Source organism: Rhinopithecus bieti, unplaced genomic scaffold (genome assembly GCF_001698545.2).
Source record: "Rhinopithecus bieti isolate Rb0 unplaced genomic scaffold, ASM169854v2 scaffold_4654, whole genome shotgun sequence".
Classification (NCBI taxonomy): Eukaryota; Metazoa; Chordata; class Mammalia; order Primates; family Cercopithecidae; genus Rhinopithecus; species Rhinopithecus bieti.
Window position 1 is genome coordinate 13,000 of NW_016804499.1, and position 20,339 is coordinate 33,338.

At 40.9% G+C, this 20,339-nt stretch overlaps 1 protein-coding gene across 1 annotated transcript in view; it reads right to left on the reverse strand.

The window, feature by feature from the left end:
• Positions 1 to 365: 365 nt before the first annotated feature.
• The window catches only part of PIEZO2 (piezo type mechanosensitive ion channel component 2), a 299,082-nt gene continuing 279,108 nt past the window's right edge, over positions 366 to 20,339 (reverse strand). Inside the window, exons 6-8 of the mRNA XM_017868803.1 lie at positions 7,203 to 7,413; positions 5,577 to 5,790; positions 366 to 525 (exon numbers count right to left, since the gene is read on the reverse strand). Of these exons, the coding sequence (XP_017724292.1) occupies positions 366 to 525; positions 5,577 to 5,790; positions 7,203 to 7,413 (585 nt within the window). The remainder of the gene's footprint in view (positions 526 to 5,576; positions 5,791 to 7,202; positions 7,414 to 20,339) is intronic.

The window sequence follows — 20,339 nt, forward strand, 5'->3', positions numbered from 1 at the left end:
CCATTGTGCTCCAGCCTGAGGGACAAGAGCGAAACTCTGTCTCAAAAAAACAAAAAGCAAAACAAAACAAAAAAAGTCCTACATTTTGTTTTGGAAAATATGCTCATGCCACACCTGTGTGCACAAATGGAAGGGAATCGCTCATTCTCACCCTCCCCTGGATAGAAGTAATGCAAAAACTCAACCACTGTGTGGATGAAGCTGGAAGGAAGCACGTGATTTTTTTGGGACCATCGCGTGAAAAGAAGGGATTACCCTAGAGAAAAAGGAAACCCCAGGCCTGTGCCACACATCGGCATGGAATTTCAGTTTACAACATCTGCATGGGGAGGGCATCGCAAACCAGAAAGTCAGTGAACATTATGCTAGCGTAGGACCTGGACACCTGTGCATCCTCCAGCAGAAGCAAGCACCCCACAACCCTGCGGAGGCTCTTGCACAGCTGCGAGGACGTGGGCTTGCAACTTGCTGGTTGTTAAGTTTTGTTTACATTTAGAAGTAATGTGAACACTCATTGCAGCATCACTGATGAGAACATAAATGAGAAATAATCTACGTGGTTAAAACTCAGGGGTTGACTAAGTTATAATATAGTTACACAATTACTTTGCACTCTATGAAAATTACATTTTAGGACATTTTATAACACAGGAAAATGCACAACTTGCGTGTATACAGCAAATTATAAAATAGTATGTGCAATATGATTCAAAATTTGTTTGTAAAAAGTACATATAGACATAAGAAAGATTCTGAAAACATGTGGCTGAAAAGCAATAGGATTTATTTCTGGGAAAAGGATTACATTTTAAGTGTTTTTTCTGATTATTTTATTTTTCCAAATCACCAAAAAACATGTGTTTAGTGTAACAGTGGGACAAAAAATATCAATTCAATGTTTCTAAAAATAAGGTTAATACTCACCAGAGAGCACATTTGAAAGCTCACGAGAAGATAAAAATTGCCTGGACTGTTTTAAGGGGAGCTTTATCTATCCAGGAAGTGAGACAGAAGGGCTGGAGTCTCTGTGGTTATGAAATTTGTGATAAACACCCACATATGGTGATTTTCTGTCTTTGTTTCTATGTTTCTTTCTTTCTCTCTCTCTTTTTTTTTTTTTTTGCCAGTCTGCAGTTTGTTTTCTTCCAACTCAGACTTTGGGGTTAATAACAATACACTGAAATTATGCCCTAAGATAAAGCTATGGTTTAAATATGCGAATCTCCATGCTTTAAAGGAATAAAATGTAAAGTCCTGTTATCGCCAAGTTAATGGGGAGGAAATCTACAACAAGGAAGTTTACATATTGCATTATTTAGCTCACATTTTCTATTCTCTGATAAGCAACTTAAGTTCCAATGACCAATGACTTACTCTATGAGATTACAGTAACAGACCTTTTAAACCTTTAAGGGGATGATGTACTGAAATGTCAGTAATACATTATAATTTTATGTTTATGACAATTGAAATGAAGAGCAAATACGATGTTATTACACTATTAGAACTGTTATTATATGTACCATAAGAAGACAAATTACAGCCCCTGGGCCAAGTGTGGTTCAGTGCCTGTTTTGGTACCATTTTTAAATGGTTGGGGAAAAATAAAAAAAATTTTCATTAATGTAAAAGGAATACAAAATGTCAATTTCAGTGTTCACAGTTTTACTGGAACACAGCCATGGTCATTTTTTTACATCACGCCCAGCTGATTTCACATTATAATGACTTCTTGAAAGAACTGTGACAAAGAGCATATGGTTCTCAAAGCCTTAAATATTTACTAAGCTTTACAGAGAAAGTTTGCCTGATCTAGCATTTTCGAGGTGGTTCTGAATATTATTTGTGTTTTCTACCCTCAGCCGCTAGATGGCATAAAAGATCCTTAAGCCAGTAGAAAGAATAACCCCCAAAACCAAAAAACTTCTGCCCTACAGAGGATATTTACATTTTCAATTAAGTCATCCTCTAAAAGGGAGTTCTTTCAGCAGTACAAAACTTTTTGCTGTATGTGTTCAACAAACCAAAAATCAAATGTTTAAAGGAAACTAAGAAAGCATTAATTTAGTCTAGATATAATGTCTGCACTGAAATTTAGCATTTATTCACTTCTGTCTAAAGTAAATATTATATGAATATGCACTATTAAAGAGGTTCCTCAGTTTTACTGTGTCTATACAAAATTCTTCTCTTATTAGACTGAATTGCACTTATCCAGTTGCCAGGCTAATACAATCAGCTGAGCCAACTGGATTTAGAATGAGGTGTGTGTGTGTGTGTGTGTGTGTGTGTGGATGCGTGTGCGTCCAGCACCAACTTTTACTTATTTTAACTGAATTTAAGTGGTCTTAAAGGATTTGACTGAACAGCTCTCTCAAGCGCTCTCTCTCTCTCTCTGTGTTAGCACACTGTATAGACACAGTCAGCCACAACTAGTTTTACCATGGCCAAATTTTACACATAAATCAATCAAAGCAAGGCCACTGGGCCCTCTCACACATTTTGTCTTTATAATTTACTGTCACGTTAAAACCACATTATGATCTTTTGAAAGAAGGATGCAAACCTGTATTGCTGGTATGGTGATATTATTCATGTTCTTTTAAACTGCAGGTTCCTCATTTCTCAACAAGACAAAAAGCACTACATTACCACCCAGAGGCACAGCAGAGGGAATTCTGGCACCGTCTTCACCTAACACTCACACCTTCTTCTACTGTTACAGTAGGTAAGTGGTCAGGCATGAGTGGGGTAGGAGAGGGCACCCCCACCCACCAACCGGGAACGTCAGGAGACCATAAGGCGATGGTCAGGAGGTTGTTACACTGTCGCTCTAAAATAATAATTGGTTGCAGCTGGGGGCCCGGGAAACGCAGTCTCCCAAGACACAGAAAAAAACAAAACAAAACTGGTGATCAGCAGCTTCCCGATAAGACTTCGGGAGTTGAGTGAGTGGACTCGAGCATGCGCAGTAAGAGGTAAAATGGCAGCGTTTAACTGGTGTACGCGACCTTGTAGGAGAATTTGGGGAGGGAAGAGCACTTCAAGTGAGCATGCGCACAACTCCAGCAAACGGACTGCACGTGCAGCGCCCCCCAGGGGCTGGCAGGCCACTGTGCATGCAGACAGCCCACCCCCAGCGAAGAATCCAGGGAAAAGGGACCAAAGACCCTGGAACATGCCAATATATAAAACCCCAGTCAAAGGTCAAACTGTGCACTTGATTTCTCAAGTCGCCTGCTTAGCCCGCTTCCAAGTGGACTTCACTTCCTTTCATTCCTGCTCTAAAGCTTTTAAATACATTTTCACTCATTCCTGCTCGAAAACTTGCCTCAGTCTCTCCTGCCTTACGCACCTCAGTAGAATTCATTATTCTAAGAAAGCAAAAATGGAAACTGCAGCAGATCCATGGGAATTCGCTGCCAGCAACATACTTTGGTGCTGCGAGACTCAGATATGTTTCACTGCTAACATTACCATTTCTGTTCCCTTTCTTTTTTCTGGAACTGTCAATTATGAACCTTTCCTTACACAAAGAAAAGTTCAAATAGGACAATGGATAACCCTATACTGATCACCTAGTTTAAATAATTTTGTCTTCTCTCTGTTAACTATTCCTATGTATATATCTATGTATGCATGTATCTATCGATCTATTATGTTTGTTGTTAAACCATTTTTAAGTTGCAAACATCACGGCACATCTCTAAATAACTCACCATGTATCTCCCAAAATAATAGCATTTTTCTGTCTACCCACAAAACCATCATACACCTAATAAATCAGCAATAATTCTATGGTATCAATTAATACCCAGTGAACACTGAAATTTCTCTGATTGAACCCCAAAATACGTTTTAAGAATTTGTTGTTGCACCAGGATCTGATCTACAGCTGTGCTTCACACACTTTTAAGTATCTACTGTTCTCCTCTAGACAGTTGCTGCCTCCACTCTCTATGCAGACTTTTTTTTTTTTTTTTTGAGAGGGAGTGTCGCTCTGTCGCTCAGGCTGGAGTGCAGTGGGGTGAGCTCGGCTCACTGCAAGCTCCGCCTCCCGGGTTCACTCCATTCTCTTGTCTCAGCCTCCCAAGTAGCTGGGACTACAGGCGCCCGCCACCATGCCCGGCTAATTTTTTGTATTTTTAGTAGAGATGGGGTTTCACCGTGTTAGCCAGGATGGTCTTGATCTCCCGACCTCGTGATCCGCCCACCTTGGCCTCCCAAAGTGCTGGGATTACAGGCATGAGCCACTGCCCCGGCCCTATGCAGACTGCTTTTTCATGCTGGTTTTTTTTTTTTTTTTTTTTTTAAAGACCCATTCATTTGCCTTGCAGAATCCACATTTTGAAATTCTTTTGATTATTTTCTTGTGGAGCTATTTAAATTGTTTCCTAGCCTTTATATTTTCTGTAAATGGGAGGTTAGGTCAAAAGTCTTAACAATATGATACTGTATATTTCATCTGTTGCATCACACTGAGAGGTGTGAAATGTTGAGCTATCTCATTTTTGATAATGTTGATTTCAATCAATTCCTCAAGATATTGATCACACCTTGTAAAGATGTTATTTTTTCTTTGCAATTAGCAAGCATCAACAAGGTTCTACTTTGTCATTGTGCAACCACCACAACCTTTATAGTAATTATTTCAGGTGTGGACATAATAGAACATATCATTAAGGATTGATGAACAGTAATTCTCTAATTCTGTTAATCCTTTGCCTGTCATTATCTAACATCATCCTGCATGGAGGAATTTTCTCTCATTCACTGAGAATGACTTATTAAAAGTCAAAGTAAATGCTGGATTCTTTATCTTTAATTCTCATTTTCATAGTAAGGATTTGGTGTAATACTCATCTCCAATTGAAGCAAAGTATTTGATGTTTCTCTCTCCCTTTCTCTCTCATACCAGAGACTTACGTATTTTCTTATTCATTTATTTATTTGGAGACAGGGGCTCACTCTCACCCAGGCGGGAGTACAGTGGTGTGATCATGGCTCACTGCAGCCTCGACCTCCCAGGCTCGGGTGACCCTCCCACGTCAGCCTCCTGAGTAGCTGAGACCACAGGTGTGCGCCCTCTTGCCCAGCTAATTTTCTGTAGATAAGGGATTTCACCATGTTGCCCAGGCTGGGGCTTTTATTTTTAAGTTTTTTACAATTAGTTATTGTTTCTGATGCTCAATTTGTTCTCGTATATCGGGCCCGTGAGACGTCTTTCTAGTTGGATGCTGTGACACATCCTTACTGTTCTTCAGTGTAAAATGTTCTTCCTGAACTTCTTCCCCGGCTGAGACTACTGGGTCTGTTTCATTCCTGCACATGACAGCTCCCTGTCCTCCTGCATCCCGGCAGCATCTCCATCTGAGGAGACCACTGTCCTCCTTCCAGACTGTGTCATCCAATACAATGAAAGTGCCAGACTGCCTCACCCACCCCCACAGAATCTTTGCTTAACACAGCAATTGCCTGCCATCAAGAATGATCCTGCACATTCACAGTGCCAAACCAAGGTCCCAAAGGCGTGGGGGGACAACCTCTCCTTGAAATGCCATAAAGATTTCTCTTACCTTGCGTAGTAGTCACTGGGTGGAACTGCTTCTTGAAAGAATTGGAACTGGTATAAATAAAGTCCAATCAAATGTCCAGCAGTGAAAATAGCCAGCAGAACACAGAGGCAGCTGAACAGCAATGGGTCGAACGTCCGGCACCAGGACCACCAGGTGCACAGACCCAAAAATACAAAAAAATACACAGATGATGTCAAAGACGGCAACATCATACCTACGGAAAAGAAATGTAATCACAAAGTCAGGTAGAACTGGAAATTCATTTATCATTCAGTGAATATAACTATTTGAAATTATGTGAATTTCCTTCAAGTGTTTTTAGGTATTTTAAAATAGTAAGTTTTAAAATCATATTTGATTTATATAATAAAAATTAAGGCTATATTTATTGTGAAAAAGTCGTATATGAAAGGATAACTATAAATACAAAGATATACCAGATGATTTAAAAAATTCCACCTGTGGCATCTGAACTAAGTAAATGTCTACTTTTCATACCAGTAGCATTTGCATATTTACTTGCCTGTTTCCATCTTTCTACTTCTCCCAAATTTTCAAGAATTCATGTACCTGTATGTCTGTTCCAACCTTTCCTGAAACCATTTTCTTTATAATAATTTACTACTTTTTTTTTTTTTAGTTACCTAGACGTCCTGGCCAATTAAACTCTCACTGTGCCCTGCTTATTTTATTTTATGTTTTGTAGAGATAGAGTTTTGCCATATTGCCCAGGTTGGTCTTGAACTCCTGGGTTCAAGTAATCCTCCCTCCTTGGCCTTCCAAAGGGCTGGGATTACAGGCATGAGCCACTGCTCCTGGCCAATAACTCCTTTAAAAGCGTTTTTAAGAAATCATAAATAAAACCATCACCTTAAGGCAAAAGGAGTCTGTTTTATTGGGCATTTTGAAATGATTCCTCATTAAAATGTTGTGGTTTATTTCTTGAGAAATTCTACTGTCTTTTCCCCCATTTTTCCCCCTATTAAAAAACAGCTAAGTTGCTGCAGCTTTGCAGTTTGCTTGAGTCTACTCTAATATGCCTTCCCTAGCTCCGGAGCAGTGGTAACCAGTGGAATGGAAGGAGGGAAAAGATCAAGATAACATTATTATGGAATAAGTGGTCCAACGCCAAAATTTAAAGGAAGTGAGCGTCTGTGCTGGAAGATTACAATCTAACTTAGGAAGAAAAATAGTCTATCCTAGAGAGTTATATTAAGGTGACTATGGGCTCATGTAAGCAGACAGACCTCCAGAACCTACAATATGGCTTGTGATGGGAACATGCACATTGTTAATTGCAGCAGGTCACCATTCCAAAGCTCTAAGGAAGAGGATTGTTGTTATTCTAATCTAAACCTAGAAAATGGAATCGCTTAGCATACATAGAAAAAGATTATTTTGCAGAGGTTAACAGAAACCATCTAAAAACATCAAAACTAGAACTAACCGGGAAAAATTATTTTGTGTGGTTTGCCCATGTGGCCAGTTTTACAAGAGCTACAGTTATTATCTTCGTGTGGTGGAACAGATCGTTTCCTTCATTTCTTCTTCAACCATTTCTCTCAATCACCAAAGCACTGGTGCTTGTGCCTTTTACTACGTGCAGCCAGTGCGAGAGACACTCACCCGAGGAGCCCAGTAAGATGGTAACAACCACTTTCCCAGCCAGGGTGATCATGTTGCCAATGAACTCTTTGAGCTTAGAGGCCACAAAGGCAAGCCTGCGGAACATTTTTAACCTCGTGCTTTCTTCCAACTCGCCTTCAACACCATCTCCTCCGTCTAAATCCTCTTCATAGATCAGTGCCTCTTCTGAATCAATTTTTTCTCCTTCAGCCTAAATAAAGGACAAACAGGAAACACTCAAGTCCTGCCTATCCAGCCAGCAGATTACAGAGCTTCTAATTCATGGGTCAATCAATGTGGTGAATTTCACAGATCAGGAAAAAAAGGAAGACAACCAGTTCATTCCCCTCAGGTCTCTGATAATCCCTGTATAAGCCCAAGTAACTTTGATCTTTCTTGAAGAAGTAAACATCAACAGGAAACATCACAAGTATAGGGTCCCTAATAACATGTCATGTTCCCTATTTGTCCTTTTTTTTTTAATAGGCAAAGAAGAAACTGTCCGAAACATCTATTAACAAGTTTGGTTTAGATCAATTTGGGTTTGGGTCTTCAAATTTACAGAGCTGGCCAACAAGGTGATAGGAAGTTTGATAAAACTATCCATGGCTTTGACTGAAAGCGTGAGCCCAATCAATGCTTAGGAAATTCTGGTTTTTTTCTAAGTTTATCTTTGTTCACTATTTCCACATTTCCTGACCATGGAAGAATGAGTGGTCCTGGGCTACTTGGCTACATATAGAGCTGCTTCCTATCTTATCCTTTTAGAGAATGATATGCTGTTTCAAGCCTGGGCAGCTCAGCACCTTAGTGCTTTAAGCACAGATTTAGGGAGTTAACACATGTACCAGAACATATGCATATTTCCGTGTATTATTTTAACCTGGGTATGCTAAGGCATTTTTGCTTGTTCGTTTTGCGTTTAAAGAATAAATGGGGGGCTGGGCACGGTGTGGCTCACGCCTGTAATCTCAGCACTTTGGGAGGCCGAGGCAGGTGGATCATGAGGCCAGGTGATCGAGATCATCCTGGCTAACACGGTGAAACCCTGACTCTACCAAAAATACAAAAAAAAAAAAAAAAAGAATAAATGGGAAAAATTTTTTTGGCTAATTAGAATATTTCCCTAGAAGGGTTACGACTTTCTCTTTTTCTTAAGAAATCATAAATAAGGGGCCGGGTGTGGTGGCTCACGCCTGTAATCCCAGCACTTTGAGAGGCTGAGGCAGCCAGATTATGAGGTCAAGAGATCAAGACCATCCTGGCCAACATGGTGAAACCTCGTCTCTACTAAAAATACAAAAAATTAGCTGAACGTGGTGGCACGCACCTGTAGTCCCAGCTACTCAGGAGGCTGAGGCAGGAGAAAATCGCTTGAACCTGGGAGGCGGAGGTTGCAGTGAGCCAAGATTGCGCCACTGCACTCCTGCCTGGCGAGACTTCGTCTCAAAAAAAAAAAAAAAAAAGAAAAGAAAAAAAGAAATAATAAATAAAGCCATCACGTTAAGGCAAAAGGAGTCTGTCTGAGATGCATGAAACTTAGTGTGTGCATTTTTCCCTAGGCCGACAGACTTCATATCTTTAATCTCACAAAGCTAAGAAGAATTGTTAAGCCCAGTTCAGACATCTATTTAAGACTTAAAGAGTAGGGTCTGGCCTCTCCATGTTCCCATTTTTGATGGTTCTTTTTTGATATATTTAGTTCTGATATTTACTTAATACTCACTGATGGTGTCTGACCTCTTACTATGACCAAGTTCACGGAAGGAAGGCAGGGACTGGAGGGCTGGTGCCAAGTTCTAGTTAAGCGTAAAGCGGCCTTCAGGACTCAGGCCTTTCGTGTGCCCAGGAGAGTACACATGGTGAGTGACTTGGGTTGACTATTGATGAGCCAAGGCTAAGCCAGCCCTCCGGCCACTTACACACACACACAGGGATTTAATCCTGGGCCACTTCAACTTGACTTCCACTGTACTTCATCATGACATATTTGTATATTTTTTTCTGAAGCAAGAGGAACATCTCACGCTCAATCAATAAGATTTTTCTATATCCATACAGGGCCTAGTGTGTCCTAGCATCTATAGGAAGTGATATAGCAATAAACACGTAAACAAGTAAAATATTAACCAGCTAAATATCTCACAGTAATGAATGCTATTCAGGGAGGTCGAATAGGATGATGTGAAAGTGATTAACTGGGTGGCTGTTTCCAATTCAGAGGTTAAGGCAAGCCTCTCTGAGGAGGTGACATTTAAGCTAAGATCTGAATGTCACAAAGTTACCAGCCCTGTGAAAGTCCTGGCAAAGTGCATTCCAGGTGGAAGACAGAGCTGGTCCAAGGCTTGGTGGTGTGTGCAGAAAGAGGGTAAGTGTCCCCAGGCCCGTGGCCACTTCCACTCCCCTAGAGAACAATTCCCACCTCATTCTCAGAGAATGACCTTGCTTTCTACTGCTCCCAGAGAGGAGCTGCCAGCTCCAGCCAGTACATCAGACCACCCAACTGCAGCTGGCCTGCCATGCATGCACTCTGCCTTTCTCCTGCAACAAGACAAGCTGCATGTGCTCCAGCCACGATGACTGCATCCCATCTGCTGAGGACACCAGGGAGAGAACAGCCCAGCCACCCTGGGTCTCTCTCCTGCATCACAATGTGCTTTCTTTCTGCTGGATCACCCCTGTTAACAGGCAAGGGCGGGTTGCTGTCTCACCTTAAAGAAACACACCCTTTCAACCCACATTTGTCTCTTAAGGTGAAACACTCTAGAAGAGTGGGCTAGACTCACCCACTCCATTTACAGTAAAAACGCTTCCATACCTAATTTCTCTTGAACCTACTCGAATCAGTCTTTGATCTTCAACCACTCCATCTAATGAGAGGCACACATGATTTGCTTTGTCACATAACTCTAGTTGCTCCTGGGGCGGCGCAGAGGGAGGAAGCAGCAGGGAGGTGATGGCTGTGCTGGAGGACAGGGGAGGTAGAGGTGGGGCTAAAGTGAAAATCCTGCCTTTGGAGTCTGTTTTGGAGGTCAGATTAGTAGGACCAGCTGGAAAGTTTAAAGTGGGGAGGAGGGATAGATGATAATCAGGGTGGCTCCTCTATTTTTGTCTAGGGAGGACAGACAGGAGGGAGGCAGATTGGAGACTGAGAGTCCACATTTCTGTTTTGAAAATTCAGTTCGGAGACCCCATTCAGGCATTCTTGGAGGTATCCAGCAGACAGCTAGTATAGGAGTCCGGAGTGTTGGAGAGGGGCGGGAGCTGAAGAGGGCTTTTTGGAATTCGCCAGCATATGATGGTTTAAAGGTCAGTAGCCTGATGAGGTTACCTGGAGGGAATACAGGGATGGCCCTCCTCCAGGTGCTGCTGCCCCTGAGACCACTCTGCCTTTCCAGGTCTATGCCACCTCCTTGCCTGTCAGCATTCCTTGCAAGAAATGACTGGCAGAATCCAGAATCCACAGGCTCTCTTTGCCTCTTTGCTGTGGGACAGGCTGTTCCCACCCCTTAGGATGCCTTCTCCAGCTCCTCAGGCCCAGGGCAGCTCTTCCATTCAGCTTACTCCATCTCCCCACAAAGAAATCCACCCACCAGAGCTATTGCCAGGACACCCACACCATCGTCAACACACAAACGACCTGCTCATCAGGCATCTGTTGCTTCTTTCCCCATCACAACAGGTGAGCAACCCATTAAACATCTCCCTCTAGGAAGGAAGTTTGGCCAAAATCTTTAGTCACTGCACTTGAAAAAGAAGCAAAAGGAAAAACGTAGCCAGGGCCGCCTGGGTCACAGTCAGAAACACACTTGTGACTTTCATAATAAATGCATTCTTATTCAATTATAGAATTGCTACGGATGTAGATTAAATCAAATAGAAATCTCTGAGCAAGATGCCTTTGTGAGGTTATACAAATGCAGTTCCCTGACCTGTCTTAGGAAGGACTGGGCCTTTGTGATTTTTATAAACTTACCACGGTACTTTAGGTTTTTCAGCATTTTTATACAGAAATCCCTGGGGCTGTCAGTTGAAAATACTTTTCAAATTTGCCAGGCTGAGAGCCAAGAGCGAGACGGGTTAGACTCTGTGAGCCCCTACTGTCCTGGTAGGTCAGGGCCAGAGCTGCCATTAGTCATGTCAGCCTGGCTTATTAACAGGCAGGCTTTTCCCCCCCAGGTCTGCTGAAGTATAAACACTGAACCTCTGAAAGAGAATGGACTCACTCTCGCCTGTTTACTAACAGGCAGTCTTGCTTGCTGGAGCTGTAAGCTGTCCCTGCAGTGGAACAAAACTTCAATCTGGCCTTGACGCTAACGAGGAGGAAAGGCTGTAAATAAAGATTTAACTTCCCTGGTTCCTGAGTCATCTTAGAAACTGAAGACAAAATAAACTCTTTACAGTTTAAAAAGTCAAATAAATGATTACAGAGATTATTGACTATGTCAAAATCTAAAACTTATTTAAAGACATTTAAGTCGTTTATCTCGCCTCTTTAAAAGTTTATGATTTCAACAGGAAATCTTGTTATTGGCAACAACATACATAAATCTAAAGAAGAATATGCTAATTGAAGTAAGTCAGGCACAGAAAGACAAATATGGCATGATCTCACTTATACGTGGAATCTAAAGAAGTTGCACTGATAGAAGTAGAGAGTACAGCAGTAGTTACCAGAGGCTGGGGAAGGAGGCCGGGGACCTGGAAAGGGGAGATGCTGATTCAAGGGGTACAAAATCTCACTTAGACATGAAGAACGATTTTGGGGGATCTATTGTACTGCATGGTGACTGTAGTTATTAATGTATATTTCAAAATAGTTGGGCAGGCACAGTGGTTCATGCCATAATCCCAGCACCTTGGGAGGCCAAGGCGGGTGGATCACCTGAGGTTAGGAGTTCAAGACCAGCCTGGACAACTTGGTGAAACTCTTGTCTCCACTAAAAATACAAAAATTAGCTGGGCATGGTGGCGCACGCTTGTAATCCTAGCTACTCAGGAGGCTGAGGCAAGAGAATCACTGGAACCCAGGAGGCGGAGGCTGCAGTGAGCTGAGATCACTCTGCTGCACTCCAGCCTAGGCGACAGAATGAGACTCAATCTCAAAAAAAAAAAAAAACAAAAAATAAAAAATAAAATAAAATAAAAATAATAGAATACTGGAAAACATGATAGATAAAAGTTACTGATTTCAACATTTGATAACATGTATTAGTGTAGGCTCTCTCATTTCACATAAGGAAGCTCTAGATACTACGGAATCAACTTTATACAAGGCCAGCCTCTTCTCTGTTAGGGCCCTGAATAAGGGCCTAAACACAAAGCTCTCATCCCACAATGAGATGGGATCTAAACCTTTGTATGTCTGCATCTCATCCCACAACACCCTCTCACTCTACAGCAGCACTGGTTCCATTAAGCCATAGCATCCACCACGATTTTCACTCAATTTTGGACAAAGAAAACACAATAAATCACTTTTGGTGGGACCCAAACATCCATGTTTCATTACTCCCAAGCACTATAAAAATCCAACTGGGTTGGAATAAATCCTAAGGATCACCTGAGGACCTTTAAGAGGGCAGATGACCAGGCTCAACCTCAAACTTACTAAATCAGAAATTATGGGAATGAATTCCAGGAATCCGTATGATTAAAGTACTCTCTGGGGTGATCTAAAGCAGCCCCTCCAGAATCCATGCCCTGGCTGACATTGGCAACCACTGATCAATGAATTCTCCACAGGGGCTCAGCTGAATAGGCATAATCTGAAAATATTTTGTTTGAATCATATCCTAGCAGACTCCCTTATGTGGAAAATAGATTGAAGTAAATTATCTCTGGAACCTCCTTTAGGTTTCAGTCAAGCTTTGGACGTCAGAGCAGAGCTTTTCGTGCAGCTTAATCCGTTTTTTTCTCTTCTTCGTGGTTAAAACCAAGCTTTTAAAAACATTTCTATAGAAGTGTATCAAAGTCACATATAATGAGTCAAAAGATCTGGGAGGCAAAAGGAGCATTTTTCTAAAGTGTCATCAGTTGTTTGTTCATTGTTTATTATTAAAAGTTAACAATTTATTTTAACAGAATGGGTTCATCTCAATACAAGAGCCAGAGGAAGGAGAAGACAAGCGTTGTGACTCACTGCAAAAAACGAATTTCATCCCCAGGGTTCCCTTGTGAAAGGAAGAAGGGAGAGAAAAAAGATAGATGTGTTTGAATGCTATTGTGTACCTTATGCAAGCCTAACGTGATAGCATTTAATGGATAAAGCAAATATTTCATTCTGCTGCTAGATTTGTTTTGGGAAGATTATTTTTCCAAACTCGTAAGATCAGCTTAAGCAGTCCCTATTTCATTTGGAAAAGTGAATGCATAGATGTTGCTTTCAACCACCATCTACAAAGCAATGGAAGTTTAATAAAGGACAGGGAAGGACAAACTCTCCTTTTTGTCAGCTGTCCTTTCAATTAAATGGATTAAATAGTAACAAAAAATATTTCTTGTTAAATATTAGTTTTTGCTTATCCTGGCACATAGTAGGCTCTCGGTAAAGATATACTGAATAAATAAAGATGCCCAGAGATTAAAAAAAAAGCATCCTTCTCTGAAGCCCTACCAAGACATGGTCAATCAACAGCAGTTCACCCAGATATCAGTGTGCCCTGGCAAAGCCCCAGAAGGGCAAGAGTGGGGACAAGAGCATCCATGCAAGAGCAAACTACACAGCAGAGCTCCAGAAAGACAAGATGGAGAAGAGCATCTCTGCAGGAATAAACTGAACAGCAGAAACTCGGAAAGACAAGAATGAGAAGAGCATCTGTGCAAGAGTGAAGTACACAGCACAGCCCCAGAAGGACAAGAGTGGGGAGAAGAGCATTTGCACAAGAGTGAACTACATAGCAGAGCCCCAGAAAGACAGGAGTGGGTAGAAGAGCATCTGCACAAGAGCAAACTGTACAGCAGAGTCCAGAAGGACAAGAGTGAGAAGACATCTACATGAGAATGAACTGCCTGGAAGAGATCCAGCAGGAAGACAGCTTACCCCATCCAGACACAGAGAGAAGGGCAGGGTGGGTACTGCACAGTGAGGGAGTGGGGCAAAAGCACAGGGTGAGGACATGAAGGTAGGATGTGGCCAAACCATGCAGAAGCATGAGTATCAAGGTCAACAGACTGAATTTTATTCTAGGTTAAAGGGAAGCCAAAGAAGTGTTTTATCTAGGGAAGTGGCATAATTTAACTTTAATTTTACAAGAATAATCCAGATGCTGTGTGCAGTATCAATTGGATAGGGTAAGAAGGGAAGCTGGAAGTGGGGAGATCCAGTTAGAACATATTTTCAGGCCTAGCTGAGTGGCAGTGGCTGCTTGGTGAGGACTGTGGCAGTGAGTAGAGAAAAGTGGACTGATTTCAGACAGAATTTGAAGGTAGAATTCAAAAGACTTATTGGTGGTGACAGACAAAGGCCCCAAGAAATCCATGTCACATCAGTGTTTCTGACTCGAGCATCTGGGTAGATGGAGCTTCTATTAACCTTGATGAGGAAGTCAGTGGGAAGAAAGAGTGGAGGTAGGGGAAGGAGCTGTGTCTCCTGCTCCCAGACATATGACCAATATTTTCAAAGCAATATGGGGAACTTATTTACATAAAGTGGGTGAAAATTCTATTTCAAGGGTATTTACAATCTAAAGGAGGAAAGAAGTACAAAGAGGTGAGTGGGATTCCTTGAGTGATGCAGGTTCTCCGGAGTTGGGACAGATGGCATGAGGGGTGGGACTCTGGTTCCTCTCAACTCAGCCCTACTCTACCCCCAAGAAAGGGACACAGGGTCTCTGCAATTGCCTCACACAAGTTTCTCATGTGGGTATTTGTGGTTATTTGCAATTCAAATGCATGAAATCACCTATCAAATGCTGCAAAGACAGAACAACATATTCCAATAAGTTGTAAAAATATTGATCTAAAAAGACTGTTAAAGGTGAAAGGCATTTTGGAGCTTTGATTCTTTGAAAAAGGCAGAGAAGAGGTACGTGCTGTTAAATGTTGCTAAATTAATTAACAAATGGGCGAAATAAAAATGAAGATTAATCTGGAATCATTTTGTTTTAATAGTTTAAAGATACTTTAGTTGATTTCCTCTTTGCTAATTCTTTAAATCATTTTTGAGTTGTATATTTGAGTCCATGCTAGGCAATGTCCACTCAATGAACATATTGTCAATAATAATATCCCTGCCTTTTTTTTTTTTTTTGAGACAGAGTCCCACTCTGTCGCCCAGGATGGAATGCAGTGGTGTGACCTCGGCTCACTGCAACCTCTGCCTCCCAGGTTCAAGCGATTCTCCTGCCTCAGCCTCCTGAGTAGGTGAGACCAAAGGTACATGTCACCACACCTGGCTAATTTTTTGTATTTTTAGTAGAGACAGGAGAGAGGTTTTCACTATGTCTACCAGGATGGTCTCGATATCCTGACCTCGTGATCTGCCCACCTTGGCCTCCCAAAGTGCTGGAATTTTAGGTGTGAGCCACCACGTTTGGCCGCCTTTCTACACAATGAAGGTGGCTCTCACTGACTGTCCCAAGGGCCTGCTCCACAGGTGTGCTGGTATAAGAGGACAGGATGAGTGGGCAACCATGCTCTCACCTGGTGACCAAGGATGTGGCTGGAAGACTCTGGGGGAATAAAGTCAGTCATGGACTCAAAGTTAACTAGCCTGTGATAAATACCAAAACTTTCCAGAAGACAATAAATAGATCCATGACTTCCTCCAATAAAAAATCATCTCTTCTGTTTAAATTAATGGCATCTAAAACTTCTAGGATTAAAAGCTTTGTCCAAATTGTGAATGTGTTTTACCCCAAGAAGACAGACCAAGTGTCCGGCATTTTGAGGTATGTATGACAGGAAGTTTTGCCCAGTTTCTGAAAGTGACCTTAAGGACCAGCAAAGGGAGTCACCCACTTTACCACTAAGAGTGGCAGTGACAGCCTTTAGGACAACCACAAAGAAGGCTTTTCATTCACACTAAGTCATGAAATGCAAAGTCTGCAAGGCAACTGGGCAGCCGTTCAGCTTCTTACCATTCTGAATGGTTCCAGGTTTCAAGTGATCATGTCTGTGTGCTTGAAGAAACAGGATCCAGAAAATTTAAAGCTGGAGACTTTGCACTAAATCTCAGGCTAGAACTGAGCAGATGTTGAAAGCCTAATTAGAAGACAATAAAACGATTGATTTCTCTCCTTCTTTGTCTCCTGCTTTTTAAAAAAAACAGCAACTTGAACCTCAGAGTTGAGACTTGAAGCACAGCCCACTTGGTCATGTCATGTGCTAGAATGCAGATGCTGTGACAGGCTAATGGACACTAGGAATTAGAAAGCAGGGTACAAAATCTTTCAGGTTCAGAATAAATTTCCAAATAACATTAGCAGGACTTAATGTTGCATCCCTGAATTTTTAGCAGATGGGGATGACTTATAATGAAATATTATTTTAATCCTTCATATTTGACTTGTCAGTCTATTCAGAAGATGCCTCTTTACACAGGCTAAGTCACGACAGCAGTTCCTATTTGAATAAGCATTTGATTTATCAGAAATTTGGCTTAATAATACATTAAAATACTATTTAAAAAATAAGGCCTCAAATCTCATGTAATAGCTAGAAAAAGTTGTAAGCATAGGATTATACAAGATAATGTCAGATTGATGAAATGATATATTGTTTGATTATGTAAATAACTCTTTTCTACTCAATTTAATCTTCATAATACAACTCTTCTTATTTAAGATTTCAGATCAGGAAACTTTCTCCCAGTTATGATTGATTTGTAGATCTGCTTCTGAATTAAAATGAACAAATGGACAAGACCACAAATGTGTCAGTTGAGAAATAACCTTTGATGACATTTCAGGAAAAGGGTTTCCTTGCTGAAGTCGGCTCTCGGTAAAATGCAGGAGCAAGGCACAGGCTCCCACTGCACTGCCATCTCCACTTCCACTGGGAGTTTTATGGGGAATCCTTGGATTTGTGAACACCTTTAAAACACCAAACTCGAGCCTTATCAAATCAGTGAAGATTACAGAAGACCCAAGAATCTTCCCCAGGGATTAGTTGCTGCTTTAAAACAAGACTGCTTTGGAAAAGGAATTCTTACAGGCACCAGTTGATTAATCCTGCCATTTCTCCATTGAGATAAATGAAAGAAGAAATAATGCCAGCAAACACTGTTCTTTCAGTATCCTTAAAAACCAAACATTCCAGAGTGCAAACTACAAGATTTATAAGCAGCAGGAAATATGTTGTGGTGGCAAAAATAAAATAAATCCCCTGCTGATTTTGGCCAGGTACTTTTATTCCTTTCAGATTCAAGTCCAGATTGTCACATGGAAGCAATTTTTCGTTGTGAATTAATCTCAGAAGATTCACCCACCCCGCTGTTCCTCCTGGGCTACCTGATGGGCTGGAATGTGACGAGAGAATAAAATCAATTACCTAAAATAGCCCCAAACGAATGTAACTGAGAAGGAAAATAATGCCGTTATTATGACATTTAGTATTTTCAATGTCCCTAATAAACAATGTTTAGAGTATCTGTCTATCTTATTATCTTTAAATAATGTGATTAATAATACATAAGGCTTACGTATTCAAGCAAATTTCAAATGGAAGTGAAGTATCCTAAATCTATCGCTGAAAACTGAAATCAGGAAGAAAATGTGACTTGAGAATTAACCCATGTGACCGCATTATGTTCTTTTCTTCATCAGATGTATGGCACCTCACAGCCATGCTTTTTGTTGATCAGTGTAGGCTTTCTTAGTCCTATGGCAAACAGCATTTGTCCTTGGTCACATAAGTTCTTTTTATAAGAAGCTGTTTCTTCTTAAAAGAAACCATTCATGGCTATCTGTTATGAATGGCACAGAAGAGATTCTTTTACTGAGTGGGTTGGCGTCAAAATATCTTCCCATTTAAGTGTCAATAATTCTAAGAGGAACATTGGAATTTGAAATAGCTCTACTACCTCTCAGATTGGAGAAGGACAAAATGAGCAGAGCGAACAGCAATTGATCTAAGCAAGCAAAATGAGCAGGTACTGTGGCAGGGGCTTTTTTTTAGAAATTTTATTTAGCATTCACAACTACTAGGTGATATAGTATTAGTGTCTCTCTTTTGTAGAAGAAGAAAGAGAATAAACAATTGTCTCAGCATCATATACTAGGCAGCCTCCATATCTGACTGCTAAGTCCACTCAATTTTTGATAATTATCCTTTCCCCTCCTTCTATAGCTACTATTTATGAGAATAATAATGCATGCAGGGCTTGAAATCTGGATGACGGGTTGTTGGTTCCAGCAAACCACCATGGCACATGTATATCTACGAAACAAACCTGTACTTTCTTGCACATGTATCCCAGAACTTAAGTTAAAAAAAAAAGAAAACAAACAAACAAAACTTGCCTTTATAAATAATAAAATAAAAAATACCCAAACTGAAGAATCTGAGTTACTGGTTTACTTTCCCCAAACTTAGGCAAATTTTGGTAAATATTATTTAAATAAAGTCATTTTCAAACTGTAAATGTAAAAAACAGACAAAATTTAAATCTTCTGTCTTACAATTGTAATATCAACAAGAAGAAAAAGCACCCTTCCATTTTTAGGACACTAATGCATGCCTTATGGTATCAAGTCTTGAAAGTAAGATGTAAGCGGCTAGTAGCGACTTTGACTTTACTATACTGTTACACCAAGCATCATTTTAACATTTGCCTTAAAAATAGCAGAATATTGATAAGCAAGGTGATTGCATATCTTTTACCCATAAGAATTGTAGACAATATATACATTTTTAAAGATAGGTTCTCGCTCTCTCACCCAGACTGGAGTGCAGTGGTGCGATCTCGGCTTTCTCAGCTCACTGCAACCTCCACCTCCTGAATTCAAGTGATTCTCCTGCCTCAGCTTCCTGAGTAGCTAGAATTACAGGCACACACCATCATGCTCAGCTAATCTTTGTATTTTTAGTAGAGACAGGGTTTCACCATGTTAGCCAGGCTGGTCTCGAACTCCTGACCTCAAGAGTTCTGCCCACCTGGGCCTCCCAAGGTGCTGGCATTACAGGTCTGAGCCACCATGCCTGGCTAGACAGTATCATTTCTAGTTTACATAGGTTTATTGAATTATATCCCCCCTTTATTGTTTTTTAAATAAGCATACAAGGCAATTGTCTGCTTGCTTGTGAACCACATAAATCATTTTCCATAAGTGAGAATTTTCCTCCCTCAATGCCTTAGTGGTTAACATTCTTAATATAAGTAACTTCAATTAACTTCAGTTTTACAAGTTTAATATCTTGCCAAAGCTTATGACTGAAAACATTTAGTATTTGCAAGTGTTTTGCATCAAATGTCCAAATCAAATATTTTAGTCACTTTTTCCTTTATAAATGTTATCTTTCCACTAATAAATCAATTACTTTTTAAATTGATGTCACCTAACCTCACCTAACAAAGTACAGTTATTAGAACATTACCAATGTCCTGAGGCTGGTCAGGGGGCAGTGTGAGAGCCGTCTGACAGCTCTCATACCCAAGGATGAAAATAGGACAAGCTTCCAATTCAGCAGTTACTCCTGAAACGTTTCAACCAGCCAGCAAACATACATTTCATTCATTATTTTTACCTTTCTAAAATTCTCACACTTTTCCAAATATGTATGTTTTTCCCCCTTGGAGTGCTTTAAAACAACTTGATCAAAGCACGCCAAGTTAACACCACTCCACTGAGCAGGACAAGATGCACAGACTGGAAAGCTGCCCTGCAAGGGGGAATTCATTTTTTCCCCTAAAACTACCAGATGTTACTTCTTTAAATATTCTGCAATAACTAAGGTACCCAGACCAATTGAACCATAACACTATGTATGACCTTGCACGGTGAGCCTCCGAGATAATATCACGTGATAGTTTGGGGTGGTGGGTCAAAGCCTGGCCCTTACCTATGAACACCCCTGAGCCTGTCTTCTCATTGCTAAGGTGTGGACCAGAGTGTCTGCTCACTGGGACTGCATGAGGGTGTCAGGCAATGTGACAGTAAACGGTTATGTCAAGCACTGTGAATCATAACGTGCTCT